The 17,276-nt window shown below is 43.2% G+C and overlaps 1 protein-coding gene across 7 annotated transcripts in view; it reads right to left on the bottom strand.

Annotated features, from left to right (window-relative positions):
* The window catches only part of LOC105197815, a 232,580-nt gene that overhangs the window by 10,656 nt on the left and 204,648 nt on the right, over positions 1 to 17,276 (bottom strand). Inside the window, exon 7 of one of the 7 annotated variants that reach the window (XR_003268332.2) lies at positions 8,019 to 12,454. The exons of 5 other annotated variants lie outside the window; for them this stretch is intronic. Coding sequence is in view for 1 of the 2 variants with exons in the window: in XM_011164369.3 (XP_011162671.1) it covers positions 12,408 to 12,454 (47 nt within the window). In the remaining variant the exon portion in view is untranslated. Of the gene's footprint in view, positions 1 to 8,018; positions 12,455 to 17,276 lie in introns of those variants that run through there. One more of the 7 variants, XM_011164369.3, reaches the window with a different exon arrangement.

Here is a 17,276-nt window from a genome sequence, read left to right on the forward strand (position 1 = left end):
ACAAGGCGAGGAACATTTTAGCTTTGCGGAGTTTTTTTCCCATATGACTTGTAACTTTTGCGAGGGCGACTTGGAACTTTCGGGATACAGCAAAATACACGCGAGCTGTATGAAATACGACGGGATGCCATTAAAAGAGCTAATGAGTACATATGCTATTACGCGTTTCTGCTTTAAACGGACGTACCACTGGGATTTGACGTTTCGTACGAGAACCCGTGCCTGTGAGTTATCTTTGCGTCTCGCATGAATGCAATGAATGGATTACGCGATTTTGCACATAAAAAAAATTTTTTTCTATGTTTTTTTATTAAAAATTAAAATGCACTTAAAAAAAAGTTATAGTGGTGGCAACTATAAAAGTGTCAACTGTACAAGTTTATACGTAATTAATGTACATAATTATGAACAATTATAACGAGTGAGTTTATATAATAGTTACATTGTTGACTTGAAAATTCCAACTAATATTTATATAACTGTAATTTTGTACTTGCTGGGATTTTGCAATATAGAATTTTATACAATTGTTTTTTTTTCCGGGCGTTCTTTGCAACATTTGAATGCTTAAAGTGACTAAACAATAAAGACTGAATTGTGTGAAAAGCAAGACTGTGCTCTAAATGGGACGATTCTGTCTTGCGAATGTTACATCGGGACGGTTAGTAGAGTAGAGTGACAGCGGCGCTGCGCGGAGCGGCCAGTGGAATAGAGCGACGAGCGGCGCGACGCGCGGGGTGATCAGTAGAGCAGAGCGACAATGGCGCGGCGCGGGGCGGCCAGTGGAATAAAATGACGAACGGCGCGACGCGCGGGACGGTCAGTAGAGTAGAGCGATGAGCGGCGCGGCGCGGGGCGGCCAGTGGAATAGAGTGATGAGCGGCGCGACGCGCGGGACGGTCAGTAGAGTAGAGCGACGAGCGGCGCGGCGCGGGGCGGCCAGTAGAATAGAGTGACGAGCGGCGCGACGCGCGGGATGGTCAGTAGAGTAGAGCGACGAGTGGCGCGACGCGGGGCGACCAGTGGAATAGAGTGATGAGCGGCGCGACGCGCGGGACGGTCAGTAGAGTAGAGCGACGAGCGGCGCGACGCGGGGCGGCCAGTAGAATAGAGTGACGAGCGGCGCGACGTGCGGGACGGTCAGTAGAGTAAAGCGATAATGGCGCGACGCGGGGCGGTCAGTAGAGTAGAGCAATAATGGCGCGGCGCGGGGCAGTCAGTAGAGTAGAGCAACGAGCGGCGCGACGCGCGGGACAACCGACACGTGCATTGTTGTGCGCTAAATCTAAAATAAAGGGGAAGTACACTTGATTTAGATTTTGGGAAAAAGAAAATTTTGTAAATAAATAATAAAAAAATATTCCCCGTAAAATGTATACGCCGAGTCGGACCGCGGAGTTAATAAGATCGCTAACCAATGTCGCCTCGGTGATGTTGAGTCATCATTGATCCTCAGTGGAGAGAGGCAGAGAAAAAAGTAGTATTTCTTCAAATTGAGTCTCGTGCACGTGGTCCACTTTTATCACGGCTGAGCGAGGAGATTCACAGATCGAGAAAGAAGGGGAGACCTTATCGTTCGCAGGCACGCGCGCCTTTTTCGTCCCTTCGAGACTCGCCGGCGGTGAGCGCTTTCATTTTTGCGCCTTTGGCACAAGTTCTTGACGCGAGAGCTATAGCAGCCTCTCGCCTCCCTATGCGAATGTGTATGTCGAAAGAGGGAGCGGAGAATTGTCAGTAAGTGGCGAAGAGATCGGGAGAGAGAGAGCGCTCTGGGCAAAAGCGGAAAAGAGGGTGGAGAAAGCGACGTCGAAAGCGGTCGTTCGAGGGTGGCTTGGTGCGACCAACATCGGGGAACGGTTTAGTGTAAATAGCGAGCGAGCTGCTCGGATAGATACGTGTACAGATAAATCGACAAGTGTAACATGATGACGGAACGACAATCTGATACACTGCAATGCTATTTCATTAATAATGGCTCGAAGCTATATTTATATAAAAATATATTTATATTTTTTTAATTAGTTAAGGTATTTCGTATTAATATTTTGGTTTAATATATTTCTTGGAGTTATAGGTCTATTTATTTTTATAATATAAATATGACGGGGTATTTATTATAAATAAATCTCAACTATTGAACGAGTATATCCATTTTTATTATTGACTTTATATTATATATAAGTAAAAAAATGCATATATGTTTTTCCCGGAAAAATTATTTTTATGAGTGAATCGTCTCAAGCTATTACCAATGGATATTGAATAATAAAATTGCTTTCACATTCCCATCATTTTTTGCGTGTCACGAAAGAACAGCATGGACATTTTACGCCGATATCGAGGAGGTCGACAGAAAGAGCAGAAACGAGAGGAGTCGAATGAGCGAGGACGCTCTTGCAAAGAGACGCAATATCCTTTGGAGAGGAGGGTCATTCGAATCGGAGGGTGGACAAATAGAAGGAAAGAAACGCGGGAGAAGAACGGAAGACCGTGCGATCACGCGAGGTTGGCGCGTTCGCGATCGTTACACCCCGAGAGCACGTTTCGGGCACAATTCTCCTTGTGCTGGTGATACAGACGCCGCTTAATAATTTCTACGGAAGTTAACCGGCGCCCTGTGTACTCCGTGTTTTTTTAAATTCCCGCAAGTATTTCAGCGGCGGCGAGTTATTGCCGCGACAAGAGCAAATGGCACGCGGACGTGCCGCGCCGACGCTCCACTCGTTTGCGGCGAGACGTTAAGACTTAACGCGGGCAATTCCCCTCGAGAGACGGCAACGGTACTAAAGTGGAACACGATCGCGCTTAGGGATATCTGTTTTCGCGGACGTTGCGGAAATAATGTACGATTCATCGAGAATTGCGTATAACGCGCGGATATGTATACTCGTGTTATAACTTTATTCCGAATCTCGTCTTTATACATAGATGCGTTAAATTGAAATATCTTTTTCGTTTGAGAATTGCTAGATTTAGGGAAAAACCCCAGGATTTATTTAATCAAAGGTTTTAAAAATTTTTGAAGCCTTTGTACACGTAACAGAAATTTCTCTCGCTTTTTCTACAGTCATGATCAAAGGATCCAAGAATTATTGTTTATATAAATTCTGAATACGTAGATATTTACAAATGGATTCACAAATGGAAAAACCGGAACTCTCTTTAATTATTGAAATTCTAAAAATAGGATGCTAATCTTTTTTTTCATTATTATTTACGATTGCAAATGTGATGTTTACGCCAATAAATTAGTGAACTCATCAAAGGAGTTTCTAATTCAATCTTCGAATCCATTGGTGTCTTGATTTATAGATGGCATGACTTTCAAATCCTTAACTTTGATCACAAATTTCGGACGTGCAATAGATTTTTGGATTTGCAAGTTCTGGTATTCTCTTACAAGATCTCTCCGCACACTCCGCTCTCTTAAATTTACAAATTCAGAAACTTGGACTCGATACGGATTCCGGAATTCGTAAATCTTTAGATCCGCGGAATTTATGAATACATAGATTCCCCAAGATCATTACATACGTGGAAATCTCTCGAAGTTTCGCATCCCCAAATTTATAACTGATTCACAGAAACGAATTCGCAGGTACTTAAAACCAGAGATTCTTTGATTCATAGGAGTTGCGAAACTCTACTTACGCTTAAATTTACAGATCCCGAAATTTACACGCGCTTGCATCCCCTGTGGTCGTTGATCCTCTGATATACCGAGGTATACTACCGATATACTAGACACATTGTTTCGCAAAGCTTCACACAGATCATGTTTAATACTTCGCGATATGCTCATACCGTTGCGCATTTAATACGTTTGCAAATACCGCTGTCGTAAACGAAACGTTAATTTTCCAAAGTGTCATTATCGACGAGTTTTAAGAGGAATACCGGGAATTTCTGTCGTTTCCGCGAGTTGTATCGAGTTATTCTCTAATCCTCATGATTGTGTTGCCAAACGACGGAACGCATGTGTTATTCAGTGATCGCCTAAGCAATTAAGCTCGGGCACGGACGTTTCCAAATTGAGTTCGTGTTCGGTCGTTCGTGTTATAACGCTCAGCCTGGACATTAGTTATATCCCCGAAAAGGGTTTCGCGCGATTCGCGGATATCAATTATTCCGGGAGCTTTAAAGGGTATACATTTTGCCAACCTGTAAATGCACGGCTCGTTTTTACGCGCTCATTTCGCGTGTTTTTCCCGCTATATTTTATGAAAATAATTCTCCGCTCTCTCTTTGAGGATTTTTATTAAATATTCTATTTCATTTAAATTTTCATATCCGCATTTACAAAAGATCTATGTAAAATATTATATTACACAAATTAGTAAATAAACTGGAAAGCCGTATACATCGACGAATAAATTTAGAAATTAAAATTGCGAGGAAACGAAATAGATTTTCGAGATCAACGTTCAAGAGACTCCCGTCTAGGAGTGTCGAAGACGATTGCACATGCACGTGCATTTCCCCGGGAATACGAGATTTGAAAGGAATAGCGAAATGCGCCTACCAAGTTACGACGCAAGACTTTGAAGCCCACTCCTCAGGCTCCGCATAGGAACTGCTGGCTCATAATCACTTAGGGCCGCGGTCGTCCTTTTGAGAAAGGATGCAGACCAGGCCGCGTATCGCGTTTCGGCGCGGCGGCGCCGGCGGTCGCGGTGTATCGTACCATGGGACGTATGCGGCGGACGTATCCGTGCCCTTCGCACACGTCTTCCCTTTGGCTCCGTTTCGCTCAAATCCGAAACGAGCTTTCAGCTCAACATTAGCAAGTCTTATGTCGTAATGCTCGATGCTCCATTTCGAACCTCGCGCTAGCACGAAAGCAGATCAAACGATGTGCAGAGTCACCCACGATTACTTGATTATATTTTGCATAAAGAAAATTATTATGTACCGATCGCTCTTGTATCGTCCTACAACGCGATTACTTTTGAGCAGAGTCTTTTAAAAACGACGTGTAAAAAGAATTTTACAAAAATTTTGTAATTATCAGTTAAAATGTGTCAAAGTTTTTGAATTTTATACCACGTAACAACATTTTTCATAAAAAGCTGCGGTATATAAAGCGCAAAATTGCGTATGAAAATAAAATAGAATAATATACATAAAAATATATCTAAAAATATGATATGTAATGTATAATAAAATTTTTATATAAAAATATAATCTGTATACATACGTAATAATAATAATAAAATCTAATTTTTCTCGATTAGTAATCAGCACGAGTTCTCACCGCGTTTACACTTAGAATAGAAGAATATAAATTCGGAAAACGAAGGCTCTTTCTTCGCGGTAAGGTTTTCTCCTCGAACGCCGCTCGCAGACGCGCCCGAGACTTTCCTCGCTCCGATCCACCTTTGTCGGAAACGCGCTAACGATAAAAGGGGTAGAAAATTCACCGGGTGTATCGCGAAGAATATTCAAGTAATAAGATGATCTCGTTTCCGGCGGCGTGTTGGCGGCCGCAGCGCATTCGCCGATGTCGATCGAACACGCCCCGAATGCGAATGTAAGCGAAACGAAATTGCAGCAGCTGGGCTGCCGCTCTCTCTTTCTCTTGCCATCTTTCTCTCTCTTGGACAGAGAGAGAGAGAGAGAGAGAGAGAGAGAGAGAGAAGCCACCCCCGAGGTCGTTGATTACATAGATGAAGAGCGGCTCGGCCGAACGCGGCAACGCAGGAGCGAGAGGAGGAACAAAATTCCCCCGTCCGGTACAGTTCGAAACAGTTCAGAAACTGTTTGCTGCTCCGGCTGCATCGGTGGTCCAAGGCTGGCGCGTACGCGCCTTGCGACTTCCTTTTCCCCGCACGTACCTCATTTTTATTTCGACTCTCTAATAAAAGCGCGGACCCGATCTAATTTCGTTTGAGGCAATTTGTTCCTCCCGGGCCACTTCATTCATCCACAAATCGTACCCGTTTTTCTCTTCCTCGCCTCCGGCTGTGTTTATTATACAATAACCGCGAAATAACGAAATGCACTTTACGCCGCTGCACTAATGGCATGCCAATATCTCTGGCTGGCTAATGTCGGATTGGCGAAATAGATTTTGATTGGAGATTTTATAGAAATAGCGAATGTACGTACCTTCAAAGACGAAGAACGAGAGTCGTATTGCATTGTCGCTTCTTTCAAGTAGACCTAACGTTTTTCTTCGAGGGACTGCATCAATTGGAAAATTCTGCAATGTGCAATGGAGCCCGAAATGTTGGCACAAAATCTGGCAACCGAGATTTGCGACGCACCAGTCACGAACTCACGAGGAGAATAAAAAGGAGACGAAACGTACGTACGGGGGTAACGGAGCGGGTACGTCCCGGTAATGGTACCGGAAACTACACTTACCCAGGAGTTCCGGCGCTTTGAGCCTTCCTGCGCTCCCGGGTTTCGTACTCCCGTCTTGGGTTCTTATAGTTCGCGCTAACGGCCATTCGCCGTTCCCCCGCTATATCCGAAATCCATGAATCCGCACTGTCGTGAGCGCCCGGCATCGCGAAAGTCGGAAAGCGAATTCCTTACGGAAATTGGAAGGAGCGTATTTATTGCTGCTTAGCGATTGATGCCGGAACATCGCTCGAAACTTCCCCCCGAGTCGCGAATGTGGAAATTTCGGATATTTATCGTACCCCGGCACGACTTTAATGCGTTTTTTGTTCCACCGGAATTTTTTTTGTCGTTCAATAATACCTGCGGTACAAATTGCCGTTTTCACGTGAAATGCTTTTATTGCGCTATCTATTTGTAATCCGCGAGGCTATTTCCGTTTATTTTTCATTCACACCTATCTTTCGCTATACAGTATTTTAATTGCGAATATTAATTTAATTTACGTCACTACGCTGTCTTATAGAAATTTGTTCTTTAATAAACTGGGTCACGCGACAGAGGAACATTATTTCGCAAGGGATTAAGAGCATAAATCTAACGAATCTCATTCTGAATTTCATTCTAGAAAATTGCAATTAAAATTGAAATTGAAATTAGTACTTAAATTGTAAAGTGTGCATATTTATTGCGCGACTACGAGATCAAATTCGTCGACAACAGTCAGAGCTCTTCGATGTTAAACGATTCTGTGACAATACTTTTTACCGCGAAAGGAAAAAAAAAGACAAACCTCCACGGGAGATCCGTAATTGAGAGAACGAGCGCGATTTCCGCTACACCCTGCACATCGATCGGGTGGTGCGTGCCGGGTTTCCATCGGATTAATAGCTTCTTAATTTTCTCACGCGCGCAAATCGGAAGATTTACAGCGCCCGATGCTGCTATAGGTACCGGGCATGCAAGCGTTGCGCTCTCCGCGATATTGGTTTCGGCTCGGTCGCTTTAAACGAACGAACCGTTAATGCACTCTGACCTGGTATTGGGCGAGCCATTGTGCAATGGGGGAGCGTGTAAATAATTTCCACCCATCTACCTCCGTGCTCGCAATACGGGCCGTTCGACAGGGGAGGTTTTAAGGGAGCAGGTTCGTAAATCCTCCGCGGGACTTTTTGTCAAGCGGATGGCGCAGTAACGACAGACGGCATGTTTTACGAGAGCAAACGCGCGAGTAACGTACGTGGAACGCGGTGCGCGACGTATTGCGGCGCGATTACGTTAATAATTAACCGACGATTGCGTCTTATTCACAAGCCAATTTCGCCGACGATTTTGTGTAATCGCCGCGCGTTATTCATGATAATCGGGATTACCTCTCTCTGCTCGCCGTAAACACATATATGGCGCCTCTCTCATTTTCTCATTTAGGAATTTATTTCCAGAAATATATAACGATCATTTCGATCCTACGTTACAAATAATTCCTGAACTCGGAGAAAATAGGGACACGAAGACGGCAAATATTTAAAACTTTTACTCCGTTTATTTAAATAAATAAATAAATGAGATTTGAAAAATATATTAGAATTGGATTGAATAAATTCTAAATTACTTTAAATTTATATCACATTCTAATTATCATTAATCGATTAAAGTAAATTTTTGATTGTTATAGTTTTATTTAACGTTTGGTTTTACTATATATATAATCAGGTAATATTCAAAGGTACTTTTTCTTGGATTTACGTTATAATTAATTATTGATTTCCGTATTACGTCACATGTTCGAAAATAAAGACAATACACTGAGGCTTATACAATCACAATTGATAAGAACCTTAATCGAATTCGATTATTATTGGCAAAGCTTTTAGCTTCCTGAGATGAATTATACCGTCACAGTTTTTGACGCGACTGTCGATATCACTCAAACGTTATAAGAAAAACCATTGCAAAAATAAAATGGCACTCCGATAATTCTATAAATATTACTCTCGTTTTTCCCATTTATGTCTGTATGAATATAACTTTTACACAAAGACTAAAATGCATTATTTCTTATTTTCTTCCTTCGAGCGAAGTTTCTCATACATAAAGTGTCCGGTTAAGAAATATCGAATAACATAAACGTTTAAACTGTCTACTGTTTATTGGAGACAATAAAAAAATGAAGCCGCGCATTAAAATCTTTCTGTGTCTCGAATTAGATTTGACACTTTTTAATAATATTCATATTATTTCTAAAAAGTGCCCACGCAGATAATTCGATTCGATTAATTTAAATATAGGAAAAACTGTCAAAATATCCGTTACAATTAATTTGTGTAACTATTCTTTACGGTTTGCTAAGTGACAGTGTGGCGCACATTTATTATGTCCCGAATATTCAGTATGTGTGTGTGTGTGTTGAAAAAGTAGTCACTGCATTATCTCAATATTCGGCCGCCCAAAGTCGCGTCTCGTACAAACGAAGACATGTCACGAAGTCACGGCGGAAGTCAAATTTCGCAATTTTGCACGAGAGCCGGAATTTACGTTGTCAGCGGCACGAAGCACTCGGGCTACAAATTTATGGGTCGGGTCTTCAAACAAGACGTACGTAGAGCACGATTCCCCGTCCGTTTCTGAGCGCGGGAGTAAAATTAATTAAGCAGTCAAGGACAAACTATCTGCTAGACATATCCAGGGATGTGAACCCGGCCGCCCAATTTTCAGTCGAGGCATATTGCGTTTTCCCCCTGCCTACCTCCCTCATCTCTCGCCCTCAATTTCCCTCCACCTCCCTTCTCGCCCTCGTATCCTTTGTCGTTCTCCCTTTCTCCTCCATGGGATTATTCAAATGTCGTCTTGTCGCGTGTCATCCTCGAGAATACTTTCCAAATTGTCTATTAGCGTCTCTGCCCTTTTACCACGTATTTTACTTTTATTGCGCCAATTCAAGGGATTGGATGAGTTGCGCGGAGGTGTTCGTATGGTTTCCTTATTGAGTCCTTTAGAAGTCGATTGGTCGCGCCGCCGTCGTTTAGTGGAATCGTACCACCTCGGAAACTGAGCGTTAATTAAGACATAAGTCGTACGAAAATGTTACGATACGGTCTGCAGAAATCCTTCCGCAAGACGTTGTAGCAAATGAAGATATTCGACGCAGTTATTCTATTTTATCTTGTAACAATGAACATTAATTTTACCAAGAAAACCGTAGAATAAAGTAGAAATGTAAAATAAATTTCGCCATTTACGATAGAAACGCTTTCGCGTTCTCAAGTTTGAATATTGTTGAAAAAAATCATTGAAATTTTATTCCGCCAAGAAAAATCCTTTCTTCGATACCATCATTCATTATTTGTGGTAGTAAAGTGAATCAAGGCGGCGACTTCTACGGTTTACTTTCCTGTTTCGCATATTTTACCTCTGTTGTTCGCGATGCATCCTTTCATTTGCATTAGCCTGCCTTAGGATAAAACTGGGATTTCGACCCTCCTATTTATCATGCCTGTTGGAGATTCGCTGTAACGCGTTGTTGACCGTCACCTTTCTCGTTATAATTTTGCGAGACTTCCGCAAACTTAGCATGATTATGTAGAGAGTTCTTTCACGTGAGGTTATTATAATCAATAATCTTGGTAGACATTTATTTGTAAACAAATGTTGCATTTGTTTATTGAATAATTTATTATATAATTCTACATAACTATATTATATAATTTTATAAATAAAACGTATGGCTTTTACACAGTTCGTAAATTCTATTGTACCAAGTTATTTAGCGTTATAAACTATTTTTAATATGCAACCTAACGGGCATTTCTATTTTTTATTGATTATCCGAAATTTTAATAAAAATAACTTATACGCGCGCGAATAATATCGACTCTCGGGAATAACAGTTATAACTACCTGTTTTTTATTGTAAATTAACTTCAAAATAAATTGCCGGTTATATCAAATTTTTTTTATTCCTTTAAAAGAAAATGTGTTTTTTATCAAATGTTTTTTTAACTAATAAAATAAATAACGTAAAACACTAATCCATGAAATTTTATACAGGCTACGTTAAAATTTCATATACAAACGTTTCGCGTTTCTGTTTTTATAGTACATTGTTATTTCTACGATTATTGTGTTACCGTAACTAATATGTCATTAATATAAGTATTACACTTATTATACTGATACAATTTTTTTTCTAAAAAGAACAAGCAATATCTGTATAACGAGTACACTTGTATGACCATGTTTTAAATATCATCAGTGTTTTCATTTTTACATATTTATATTAATATCATTAGTTTCATATTTACACATAATAATACGCAAAATTAAACAAGATTCATCGCAAATGTTTTTACTAAACACATCAAGAGTTTACTCTTACCAAAGACAAATTATTAATAACACCTTTGCATGATGCCGCCTCGGCACGCATAACAGTCAAAGCACGCAACAGTGGAATATCGTTTTCAAGCGTTACAAGTACAAGAGAAACTCCCGTAATAACGGCATCCTCTTCTCAACTATCGTCATTAATCGCGTTGCTTGTCGCTCTTACGTTAAACATTCCTGTGGGAGGGCATGCATTAAACCCGCTGGCGTTTCTTGCGCCATCATTAGCAGTGCCTATCATAAACGTCGCGTACCTCGTATTGTTTTCCCGACATGCGCGAGACGCCCGGACATTAACGTATGATAATTAATAGAATGTCGTTAGATTCGACGTGCGTCTCCCCGTCTATAAGCTTCTATTATATACACGCCACGAACTTCGGCATTATTCCAACATCCGCGTTTTCGATCCGCGTTCTTATTGTTTTCGCCGCATCAGTTTATACGATGCTCCCTTTTACATCGCAAAGTAAGAACGAAGAATCCTCTTTTCTCTCTTCCTGATAAAATGTAATCAATAATGCATCAGACGTACATTATAAGCGATTCGCTTCAAAGAGAGGGACGCTTTTATATTCTTTACTCAGAACTTCTGCCCGTCGAAGATTGTTGTGATCAACATTCCATTTTGTGTAGAATGATCGAAATATGAAATTTACTACACACGGTAGAAGGCTAAAAAATCTTTCAGGCCCACAGTTTGCTCGGAAATCCAATGGATTACATCTGGGATGAGAAACGCGCAACCCTTCTCTGATCCTTTCCGTATCGTCGCGACAACTCGCAAACACTTCCAAAACCACCCTCAAAGTCCCATAAACGAGCGTAGGATCGTCAGATTGTTGTTGTTCCGCGATGATAACGCTCGAGAATCCGGCAGTTCTCAAGCAACCGCCGCCGCGCCGCGCCGGCAACTCCGTCCACCCGAGCGTGCCGCGGCCAACATTCAACCCCCTTGTAAGTGAAAACCGAGAACACCTCGGCGATTCCCAAAGTTTCTCGAGCGACTTCCAGGGCTCCCTCCCCCCTCGCGGCCATCTTCTTCCCCGTGTCTTTCTCCTCTCCCGCTCTCTACTCTCTACCTACCTCTCGCACAGTGCATCCCTTCGCGCTCATACTCATCCCCCGCTCTCGAGATGTGCAGCACCGCCGACGGTACCGCCGCAGTCGCGGCCTCATCTCAGCCTTCTCTCCTCTTCCCCCGAGCCTCTTATCCTTTTCCAGCCCCCTCTCGATCAACGGTTTCCACAGACGTGGTCCGCACAGAGTTTGGGCCGTTCCTCTCCCTTTCTCCCTCTTTCTCGTTTTCTCTCCGTCTTCCTTCTGCTTTCCCTTCGATCCTAAGATCTATCCGTCTTCCCGCTCACCCTTACGCTTCTCGACCCTCCGATGGGGGGTTGGCCGACTGGCTGGCTGTTCGCTTGACTGCTTGCCCGACTGCAAATCCTCCAGCCTCCCCGCCCTCCCTGCCTCTTCCTCTCAGCATCCTTCCTCGCCCCTCCCCCTCCCTCTCCCCCTCGCCTCTCCTTTCGCTCTTCTATCTTGGAGTCTCCTTCTCTTTTATACCCCCTTAGATCTCCACTTCCCTTCCTCTACCTCTTTCTCTTTCTCGTTTTGGTTCTCTCTTGCTCCGTAGCTCATGCCTGTAGCGCGCGCACCGGATATAATACGATTCGAAATTAAACTTCCGAGGCACGCGCGGCATCCGAATAACGCGAGCGGCTGCCTAAAACAGTAAAGATATTACGTATTATTACGGCGCTCGGCTACGGGCATCGCTGCGGCGGTAGTGGGTTTATGGTGGAAAACACGGAACATAGGACGTCTTCGGGATGAGGGGCGCATGTTGCGCTATGGGCGAACCGCGACGAACAGGAAATCTGTTCTTCCCGATACGCCTTCTTCCACGACGCACCACACGGTGCGTTGAAAATATTTAGATTTGATCTCAAAAAACGGCAAAGAGTTTAAAACTTTCAGGCAAAACTAATTTCCTACATAATACTCTTTACGTATTCTAAACAAAAAAAAGTAGAAAAAGATTCCTTGCTCTCGTTTAACACTTCTTTTAAAGCAAATACTTAAATGCTTCTTTCCTAAAGTAAATACTTAAAAATACACGTTTAAAATAAATTTCGAGGGAAAATAGAAGTTTAGGGAAAAAATAATTTTCATAATGTATCTTTAGCACTTGAAACCGCACGCTGCAGACGCCACTAAAAGAAACGTAATTCAGTTGAATGTTTTTTCAATTAAAAAATGAATAAAGTTTCAAATGTTGATCTACTGAGGAAAAACTCGTATCGGCTGACGTTTCCCAATCCCACGTCGATCCAGAAATGGCAGTTTGACACGTGATCGATAATCGCGGCCGAGTAGCCCAGATTCCAAATTCATTAGCCAGAGCTATGCTATGCGAAGAGAGCCGTACGAATCCATACTCGAAACTCGAAACCCGCCGCGCCGCGGCTCGGCGCGCGACTTGCGCCGAATGCATCGCGCTGCGAACGAGCGTCGGTTATTTGTTATTTAACGCGGCCGGGTCCCTCATCAATCAACGACAACGAGCGCGATGTGTCGATTCGGCGCTATTAATTTGTTTCCAGCCATTCGGAACATTACCTACCGGTGGTCCGAATATCCACGATACAAATGCATTCGCGGCGAGCGCAAGGGATGGTTGCGCGGGGGGCTTGGAACGCCAACGGGGCTAGATGGATATTCCCTTTTGCAAATGAAAAAGATTTCAGAGATAGACGGTTTGAGTAATGTTTTAAACGAGTAATGAGTATAAACGCAGTCAATAATTAGCCCCATGGCCGCGTCGAGGAGAGATATAATTGCGAACAAGTATGAATTCTTCGTTTTGGCGCTTCGAGTGAGAAACGAGGCATAATGGGACGTAAGAATTGAATAATATAATCTCGAGTGTAAGTTAGTAACTTATATAAAATTCATTTTTTTCTTTGATTAAAGAATTCCTTTTTTACTCTATGAGGATTTAGCTGTGGATTGAAGTAATAATACCGCATACATATATAACTTTCAGATAAGGTGAAAATTGAATTGCACATCTGAGGGTTAATTTACGGCCGCTGCAGAGACAGGCGTCAAACGGTTCTCATATACGGCCCTTTTGAACTGAGGGTTGCACCTCAATCGACGAACCACCTCCATTTCCTCACGTGTTTACAGTACACTTCAGAAATAACAGTTCGTCTAGTATTGTGCAAGCTGCATCGGTCGTAACATAAGCTTTAGTAACAGTATTTTATTTTGAGAATTCAATTGTCCTATTGACTTTTGTTAAACTCACATGAATGATATACAAGTAAAATATTATTTTATTAATGTTACCAATCAATCTTATCATCACAAAATAATTATTATAATTATCTGTGAGCTACGTAAACAAATAATATAATCTATCGTCTCACGTAAATAAAAATAGCAATGCACAATTTATTATATAGAACAGTTATGATTTTCAGACGCAATACATCAAAGTTACAATTTTTATCGTATTTTGTATTAGAGTTTTTAAACATATCGTATTTTTTACTTAGGGATTTCCTTTGATGTATGCATCTCACTTTCCTTGTAGCAGCATATCTGGACCACCCTGTATTCGTGCGTCCTACGAAGCCGCGCGAAACGAACCTCTACCCTCCTTTCCCAGCCGACATCAGCGGCGCTAACCTCCTCCTCGGGCCGACATTATTCTGTTTTAACGGAATTACTCCAAATTGTGCGTATATATCATAGTTATGCTATTGCGGTCGGTTATATTGCGCGCTAAGCGACCTCAGGACGGCGGGGGTTGGGCGAGCACCCCCGCGCCAGGAGGTAGCAATTCGTACGAGGGTAGATAGGTTAAAGCAGCCTCGCGTGTATATAGTGCGGATAGTCAAACCGGTCTGGATGAAGGAAAATGGGAGATGAGAAAGCTGTAGGGGTGACCGACGCTTCATAACTTTCGCTTTTTCTCATTCTGCGGCCGGTAATTGTTTTAATCCGGCTCTCTCGATCCTTCTTTCCTTCGCTAGCCCCGACGATGCATCCCTCGCCTCGCCGAGAGGTGGAACGGAGTCCTCTTCGCGCGGAGAAGAACCGAGGGCGGGCCCGATAATTCCGAAAGGGAGGCTCGGCGAAGATATTACGTGTTATTTAAAAAAAACCCGGATTACGGGGAATGAGTTACGGGCTGGCTCGGGTTAATTATACTCGTGAGCGCGCGCGTGCGAGGGCGCGGGGATTGTCGGTGGTGAACGTGCGCGCGCGAAACGTGCGAACGAACGGAACGGGTCGCGGATGCGCGTAATTATGGTCGAGAATAGTTGGACGCCCGCGCGCGCGCGCGCGCGCACGCGAGACCGGGAGAAAAAGAATAATGCGCTTTCCTCGGATTTTGCCGGCACCGTTCGCCGTTCGCCGAGTTCGAGATGAAATTTTGCGCACGACGAGCTGCTTAACAATGTGATGCCTACATTTTCATGAACAAACAGAACATCAATTTCACGTGCGTTGCCTCCAAATATACATATTCCTATACACTTTAATTAAATTACTTATGTGCGCACAATATATTTTTTTATTGTTGTACTAAGAGACTGCAAGATTTTCACACGGCTTGAGAGAAAAGTTGTTTTAACGTAATTATAAGAATTGTAATTTTTTCACGTTGGAAATTAAAAAATAGTATGCAATATTTTTTAATATTTATTAGAAAGATTCCTTTTTCTCTTACTCTTTTATTAAAAAAATTTTCTTAATTCTGAAGCATTCAGGCAGAAGAAAATAAATGTAGGTTTTTAAAAGAGTTTAATTTACTACTAATCTTAATTTATTAGGAAAACGCTGTGCATCCGAAAGTTAAGAGTGCATAGTCAGAAGTTTCAAAGTGACGTGCGGCGCATCCAATACGATATAGCTCGGAAAAAAGTCGGCGATATATTTTCCACTTTTCCGTTCCGAAGCGAAGGCGGTTCAAAAACATAAATCAGAAGCTCGATTGCAGGATCGTCGGAAATCCAACAAGTGATTTTATTACGAAGACTAGTCGCTTCCTCCGTGTTACCTCCGGTATCGTCGACCCTTCTTCCCCGCGATATATCGACTATTTCCCCTGGAACACGAAGCGGAGAATACCGGACTAGAAATTTTTTATGCACCTTAAGAACGTCGCGCCTCGCTGCGATATTTGCGTAACGGCTCCAAGGGCGTCAACTCCCTTTCGAGACTTATTAGCTCGGTAAATAAGCTGCGCGTTCGCACTTTGTTTGTATTATTTCGACGGTAAACTCGCGAAACGTTCAGATTACTCGATGCAGCAAAGAACAAAAAATGGAAGATACTTATAATTCAAAGGGAAGCCTTGTTTGCACGATTGTAAATGGAATTTGTTTGAAAATGAAGATTGCAGGCGAAAGGCTAAAACTTGTCACTTTGATACTCTCGTGAGACATAAAAATTGCCGGCGACAGTGTTTTGTAACGTACGTATAAATGTGTTATCGCAAAAGCAAAATTTTTAGAGAGTAAAGATTTTGCGTCTATAATTCATGGATTACACTCGAAAAGATTCGATCGTGTCAGCCTTATCGGGCTTTCCCTTTTTCTCGGGTAGAAAGGTATCTAAATGCTAGATCCGTTCCAAGATCTTGTTAAATTTCCGGAAAGCCCAGAACGGACGATCCGGAAGTATGCCCGAGGGTGGCTTCAAGCCTGAAAAGAAGGATGAGATACGCCTCACGGTGTAAGAAGTGAATGGAGCACTCGCAGAGACGAAAGAGGCAATAAGCCTGCCGTCAGGGACAACCGCGTTCCCGCGGCGGTCCATTAATGTAACGCGAGTTAAGGAGGATAACGCGAGTTAAGGAGGATGGCGGCGGACGGATGGGGGAGGAGTAGAGCGGGAGAGTAGGGCGGGGTGGTAGGATCGATATATAAATACCGCGCGGGGACGACGGGACCGAGAGGCGTTTAGCAAATTAAAAGTTAATGTAGTATACAGGCGATTCCGTCGCGAAATTAATTCATGAGGCAAGTTGCGCCACACGGTACGGTCAATCCGCCCGCTCTCCTCCGCGTCTCCTCCGCTCGCCACTCCTTCCGCTCGTTTCCGTGTTCTTCCCCGTCCCTTATCCTATCTCCCTCACCGGTCTTTCTGCTCCGCGATCTCGCGACCGCACGCCACGCTTGTTACAAACTTAAATTGCTCCACATCGAAAGTTAACGTGCTCATTCTTCCCGCGGGACACCGGGGACGCTGGCGCGACGCGACGCGACGCGGCGCCCGCAGGACTCTCTTCTTCTCTCTACCCTCCATGCGCTGCTGCACCCTCGACCTCGCTATGAAAGCTCGGCGAGATTTTCTCGGACTTCGTTCGCCGTGCCAGGATATTTCGGATTTTCGGAGTTCAGGCATTAGTGCCTCCTGTTTCCGCGTCTCGTAACTCATGCGCCGCTACCGCTGCCGCCGCGCGTCGTTTGTGCGACTCCGACGTTTACGTTGACATTAGCTGTTTACCCTAGACGGAGAGATCCCCT

The sequence above is a fragment of the Solenopsis invicta genome, chromosome 10 (genome assembly GCF_016802725.1).
Source record: "Solenopsis invicta isolate M01_SB chromosome 10, UNIL_Sinv_3.0, whole genome shotgun sequence".
Lineage (NCBI taxonomy): Eukaryota > Metazoa > Arthropoda > Insecta > Hymenoptera > Formicidae > Solenopsis > Solenopsis invicta.